The sequence below is a fragment of the Haematobia irritans genome, chromosome 3 (assembly GCF_050003625.1).
Source record: "Haematobia irritans isolate KBUSLIRL chromosome 3, ASM5000362v1, whole genome shotgun sequence".
Classification (NCBI taxonomy): domain Eukaryota; kingdom Metazoa; phylum Arthropoda; class Insecta; order Diptera; family Muscidae; genus Haematobia; species Haematobia irritans.
Window position 1 is genome coordinate 30,520,982 of NC_134399.1, and position 7,266 is coordinate 30,528,247.

Consider the following 7,266-nt stretch of genomic DNA (forward strand, 5'->3'; position numbering starts at 1 on the left):
AAAATGTCCACACAAAAGGTACTAAATCATTCGCGGGGGTACTACGGTACTGACCAATATGAAAAAGTATTGAAAAACGTACTATAGTACTGCATTTTCCATCCCTGTGACAAACCCATGTTAAGTTTATCGCTTCTGCGCCAACTTTGCACAACTTACGGATTCAAAAAGAAAATTTTCACTACTTTTCTGGCGACGTTTTTTGTTTTTTGCTTGGTAGTTATATTTACATATTTGGGTGTCAAAAAATGTAAACGAGTTAACGACTTTTTCAATTTTTTTTTTGCATTTTCTAGCAGATCAAATCTATTACACTCTGACCACTATGCGGTTTAGGGTATAAAAACATAACATATTGTAAATCAATTGTTAAGCATCTTGTGAAAATACGGCTTCTCAATGAAAATCTAAGCACTGATCAAATGATAATCGCAATAGAAAATAAAAGCGATTCATTTGTGTAATCTGTAAGTCAGACTGATAAATGTGAGCGATAAGAAAGCCTAGCTAGAATCACAATATACACTAAAATTTAATGGATTAAGTTGAGAACAGTTTCACTTTTTCATAAAAACAATGAATATAAATATTTACGGTGACACTGAGCAGGAAAAGAATATAGATTATCTACAAAAATGGTTTGAGGAAAATGCATGTTTACCAAATAAAATCGGTATGTATATTATCTAATATTATCCAGTTTCCAATATTCCTAATAGAAAATCATAAAAATGTGTTTTTCTTATAACCCAAAAAATCGAGATACTATATGACCTAGCTCAAATCTCAATTAGGAGTTAGCACTAAAAAGAAATAAATCGCCTAAATTTAAGTTTATATGTTTAGGGGTTAAGAAAATATCGCAAAACGAAACTTATATGATTTGAGATTTCAAATATCGGAACATGGGCGCATCTACGAATATAAAATGGGATACAGTTAAAATAATAAGAACAATAATAATATTAACATCAGAAACCCTCATCACATTTGATATTTCCAGATCGCATATATTTGACTAGATTTTATTATCGTGCCTCTGAAAATGTAGAAGAAACTAAAAAGCTCTTGGAGGGCAATTTTTGTTTGCGTCGTAAGTATCCCAACATATTTTTCAATCGTGATCCCGAAGGTGAAGACACCTACAACACGACAACCTATGCGTAAGAATACTTCTTATATATATTTAGTATTAAAAGTATATTCTAATACATGTATATTTATTTTTTTTTTTTTCAGATATATCGTAGCCTTACCTGGTCAGACACCAGACAAAAATCGTGTAAAACTTTTCAAACTAAAAGATCCTAATCCTAATATGGTAAATATTAAAACTAAGGATATATTTTCATATGTACCCAGCAAAAAAATTTAGTAGTTCTTCAAAAGGCACAACTTTAAAAGAACTTCCAAAAATGTCCTCCCAAAGGATGTTCTCTATTTTAACAGCACAGGAAGTTCATTTGAGTCAAATTTTTTATAACTCGATTTTTTTTCATATTTTTAAGGGGAAATTCGAAATTTTATTGGTTCAAATAAGTTAAAAACAGATTAAGAATTAAACAAGTAAGGAAAGTCTAAAGTCGGGCGGGCCGACTATATTATACCCTGCACCACTTTGTAGATCTAAATTTTTGATACCATATCACATCCGTCAAATGTGTTGGGTGCTATATATAAAGGTTTGTCCCAAATACATACATTTAAATATCACTCGCTCTGGACAGAATTTGATAGACTTTTACAAAATCTATAGACTCAAAATTTAAGTCGGCTAATGCACTAGGGTGGAACACAATGTTAGTAAAAAAAAATATGGGAAACATTTAAATTTGGACCAATTTTAAGAAAACTTCGCAAAAGTTTATTTATGATTTATCGCTCGATATATATGCATTAGAAGTTAAGGAAAAATAGAGTCATTTTTACAACTTTTCGACTAAACAGTGGCGATTTTACATGGAAAATGTTGGTATTTTGACCATTTTTGTCGAAATCAGAAAAACATATATATGGGAGCTATATCTAAATCTGAACCGATTTCAATCAAATTTGGCATGCATAGCTACAATGCTAATTCTACTCCCTGTGCACAATTTCAACTAAATCGGAGTTAAAAATTGGCCTCTGTGGTCATATAAGTGTAAATCGGGCGAAAGCTATATATGGGAGATATATCTAAATCTGAACCGATTTCAGCCAAATTTGGCACGCATAGCTACAATGCTAATTCTACTCCCTGTGCAAAATTTCAATTAAATCGGAGTAAATGATTGGCCAGTGTGGACATATGAGTGTAAATCGGGCGAACGATATATATGGGAGCTATATCTAAATCGACCTCGGTGGCACACCTTCATCCGATGGTCCAAATTTTCGATGACGCTGAGGCATAATGGAGGTTCTATGCCGTTAATGTGCCGAATTATCTCATCCCTTAGCTCTTGATTTGTTGCTGGCTTATCGACGTACACCTTTTCTTTCAAATAACCCCAAAGAAAAAAGTCCAACGGTGTCAAATCACATGATCTTGGCGGCCAATTGACATCGCCATTACGTGAGATAACACGGCCATTGAATTTGTTGCGCAAAAGAGCCATTGTTTCGTTAGCTGTGTGACAAGTGGAACCGTCCTGCTGAAACCATATATCGTCCACATCCATATCTTCCAATTCGGGCCATAAAAAGTTCGTTATCATCTCACGATAGCGAACACCGAACTGCCTGACGGGCCTCATTTTGGAAAAAAAATACGGCCCGATGATGCCGCCAGCCCATAATCCGCACCAAACAGTCACTCTTTGTGGTTTTTCGACGATCACTCTTGAATTTTCATTCGCCCAAATGCGGCAATTCTGTTTATTGACTAATCTACTGAGGTGAAAATGTGCCTCATCACTGAAGATGAAGGTGCACGATATGCATTTTGATTTGAACGCCCATTTTCATAATAAGTCTGGATAACTTCAACACGTTGCTGGGTTGTGTATCTCTCCATGGTTCAAATTGAGTAAGTCTGAAATAGAGAAATGTCAAACAAAATTCGGAAAAAAACTTGGCGTTTAGGTGTGGTTCACATTCAACATCGGCCCTTACAATTTAACCACCCGTGGTGCAATGGTTAGCATGCCCGCCTTGCATACACAAGGTCGTGGGTTCGATTCCTGCTTCGACCGAACACCAAAAAGTTTTTCAGCGGTGGATTATCCCACCTCAGTAATGCTGGTGACATTTCTAAGGGTTTCAAAGCTTCTCTAAGTGGTTTCACTACAATGTGGAATGCCGTTCGGACTCGGCAATAAAAAGGAGGTCCCTTGTCATTGAGCTTAACATGGAATCGGACAGCACTCAGTGATAAGAGAGAAGTTCACCAATGTGGTATCACAATGGACTGAATAGTCTAAGCGATACATCGGGCTGCCACCTAACCTAACCTAACTAAACCTAACCACCCTTTATATGGGAGCTATATCTAGATCTGAACCGATTTCAATAAAATTTGGCACACTTGACTACACTGCTTATTGTACTCCTAGTGCAAAATTTCAACCAAATTGGGGTAAAACTCTGGCTTCTGGGACCGTATTAGTCCATATCGACCTAGACTTTGAACAAAAATGTGTTCACGGACAGACGGACATGGCTATATCGACTCAGGAGCCCACCCTGAGCATTTTTGCCAAAGACACCATGTGTCTATCTCGTCTCCTTCTGGGTATTGCAAACATATGCACTAACTTATAATACCCTGTTCCACAGTGTGGCGCAGGGTATAAAAATTAACAAACTTTTCTATAGAAACCAAATTTTGACAAAATTTTTTATAGAAATGAAATTTTGACAAAATTTTTTATAGAAATGAAATTTTGACAAAATGTTTTATAGAAATAAAATTTTGACAAAATTTTCTATAGAAATGAAATTTTGACAAAATTTTCTATAGAAATGAAATTTTGACAAAATTTTCTATAGAAATGAAATTTTGACAAAATTTTCTATAGAAATGAAATTTCGACAAAATTTTCTATAGAAATGAAATTTTGACAAAATTTTCTATAGAAATGAAATTTTGAAAAAATTTTCTATAGAAATAAAATTTTGACAAAATTTTCTATAGAAATAAAAATTTGACAAAATTTTCTATAGAAATAAAATTTTGACACAATTTTCTATAGAAATAAAATTTTGACAAAATTTTCTATAGAAATAAAATTTTGACACAATTTTCTATAGAAATAAAATTTTGACAAAATTTTCTATAGTAATACAATGTTGACAAAATTTTCTATAGAAATAAAATTTTGACAACATTTTCTATAGAATTAAAATTTTGATAAAATTTTCTATAGAAATAAAATTTTGACAAAGTTTTCTAAAGAAATAAAATTTTGACAAAATTTTCTATAGAGCGTGATTCCTCTATCTTCATTCGTTTTGTTTGTTTTTGTTGGCTTCTCTTCAATCGTTATTGTTGTTTTTGATCTCAGCTTAAAGCCATGCATTGACTAAACTACAAGTGTAGCTTAACCAACAGAGGAAAAGAATGTTTGTCAAATTTATTTGGACAAAGCCCTATAGACTGCAAGATGGTTGGATAGGTTAGGTTAGGTTCGGTTATGTGGCAGCCCGATGTATCAGGCTCACTTAGACTATTCAGTCCATTGTGATACCACAGTGGTGAACTTCTCTCTTATCACTGAGTGCTGCACGATTCCATGTTAAGCTCAATGACAAGGGACCTCCTTTTTATAGCCGAGTGCGAACGGCGTTCCACATTCCAGTGAAACCACTTAGAGAAGCTTTGGAACCCTCAGAAATGTCACCAGCATTACTGAGGTGGGATAATCCACCGCTGAAAAACTTTTTGGTGTTCGGTCGTAGCAGGAATCGAACCCACGACCTTGTGTATGCAAGGCGGGCATGCTAACCATTGCACCGCAAATGGTTGAATGCTAACCATTGCACCGCATGGTTTTAAGCTGAAATCAAAAACAACAACACAGAAATAAAATTTTGACAAAATTTTCTATAGAAATAAATTTGGACAAAATTTTCTGTAGAAATAAATTTGGACAAAATTTTCTATAGAAATAAAATTTTGACAAAATTTTCTATAGAAATAAAATTTTGACAAAATTTTCTATAGAAATAAAATGTTGACCGAATTTTCTATAGAAATAAATTTTGACAAAATTTTCTGTAGAAATAAAAATTTGACAAATTTTTCTATAGAAATAAAATTTTGACAAAATTTTCTATAGAAATAATTTTTTAGAATACAATATCTTTTAAAAATGTTTCGTATTATTTCATTCTATCATTGTTATCATGAAAACATTTAAAATTCGTCAAACATAAAAATATATCGTCTATAGTGGCTCGTTGTACAAGGACCTTAGTTTTTTCGTGACCTCTGATTCCGATATGCTTCAGCATTCAAATGTGTTCACTAATTTAAAATTAATTTAGTTTTGCTTGATTTATTTTATGAATCTTAAAGTATGCTTATTCACATTTTACTATCGAATTTTGTTTTCAGGTTCACTTTGTGGAAGATTTGAAAACCTTCATAATGATCTACGACTACTACCTATCACTTCCAGATCTGGAAATACAAGACATACCCTATATCAATGGGGGTGTCATACAAATAATTGATATGGAGGGATTTTCTATGGGTCACTTGAGACGTATATCTCTGAGGGCTTTTGCGGTAGTTTTGCAATATCTACAAAATTTTTGTCCTGGAACCGTTAAGGGTATACACTTGATAAATTGTCCCGTTTATGTAAATGTCCTCTTTACAATGCTTAAACCATTTCTAAGCAAAGATTTTATTGAAGTGGTAAGTTTATATATATTTTTTACATTTATAAATTAAAATTAGATTTTTAATTAAAAAATCAATATTTTTTTATATATTGAGATTTTGTTGTTTTTTCTTAAATATTTCGCAATTTGAAAATAAATTATTTGATATTAATTAAATTCAATAGATAAAAAATGAAAACAATCTGATAAAAAGTTTATAGAGTTTTTTTCTGTATTGCAAGATAAAAAGAAGACAATAATAATAAAAACAAAAAAGTGAAAAAAAATACTTCCTGAAGAAGCAATTCAAATAGTTTGCCAAATACTTAAGAGAAGTACACTCCAAAAACATTTTCTTAAATTAAAATAAAATTAAAAATCTTAATATATGAAATATTTTTTTTTTAATATTTGTCTACTTTACAGTTCCACTTTCACAATGATGGAATGGGAAACCTTTGCGAATATGTTCCTCGAGAAATGCTTGTTGAAGAGTATGGTGGAAATGCTGGTAAAATATCCAAATTATCTGACGATATATTAAGCGGTGTTCGATCGAAAAGAAACTACCTAATGGATCCAAATTATTGGACGAGTTCACAATGAAAATGTGTGTTTTGAAATAAATTACCAACTTAAATATAAATAATATTTGTAAATAATTTTTATGTTAACCTGATATTATTGCTGGTTGGTTTTTCATCCAAATTAATTATTCTACATATCGTTATTATTGTCACAATGGACTGAATAGTCTAAGTGAGCCTGAAATTTAATCGGGCTGCCACGTTAACCTATTATTGAAAAGAAAATGCCAGATACCAATCAATACAAGCCTGTGGAGTAGATCTTGCTGGCAAAAAAGTATAGAATACAAAAAATATAAAATTATAATGAAATTAAAATTTTGTCAAAATTTTATTCCCATAGAAAACTTTGTCAAAATTTTATTTCTATAGAAAATTTTGTCAAAATGTTATTTCTATAAAATTTTTTGTCAAAATTGTATATCTATAGAAAATTTTATTTCTATATAAAATCCCAGCAAAAAAACCGTAGCCAAAAAAATAGTGAAAATGTTCTTTTTGGCGAATAAGCGATGATTTTAACCAGGGATCCGGAGCGGTCCATTTTTTTCGCTCCGCTCCGCTCCCGCTCCGGAGAAAAAAAATCGCTCCGCTCCGAGAAAAAAAAAATCGCTCCGCTCCGCTCCTCTTCGAGAAAAATCGGGCGGTACATATATATGGGAGCTATAGCTAAATCTGGGAAAATCGGGCGATACATATATATGAGAGCTATATCTAAATCTGAACCGATTTGGATGAAATTTTGCAGACTTGAAGGGCGATGAAAAAGATTACCTTTTGCCAAATTTGGCGACGATCCGTTTGAAAAAAAGCACAGCGTGACCCCATTTGTCGAAATCGGGCGATACATATTTATGGGAGCTATATC

At 32.5% G+C, this 7,266-nt stretch overlaps 1 protein-coding gene across 1 annotated transcript; it reads left to right on the top strand.

The window, feature by feature from the left end:
• The first annotated feature begins 446 nt into the window (after window positions 1-446).
• On the top strand, window positions 447-6,473 carry LOC142230464 (alpha-tocopherol transfer protein-like). Its single transcript, XM_075301101.1, has 5 exons — window positions 447-673; window positions 1,004-1,163; window positions 1,240-1,321; window positions 5,540-5,845; window positions 6,238-6,473. The coding sequence occupies exons 1-5, from the start codon at window positions 577-579 to the stop codon at window positions 6,415-6,417; spliced, it is 825 nt and encodes a 274-aa protein (XP_075157216.1). The 5' UTR covers window positions 447-576; the 3' UTR covers window positions 6,418-6,473.
• The last annotated feature ends 793 nt before the right edge of the window (window positions 6,474-7,266 follow it).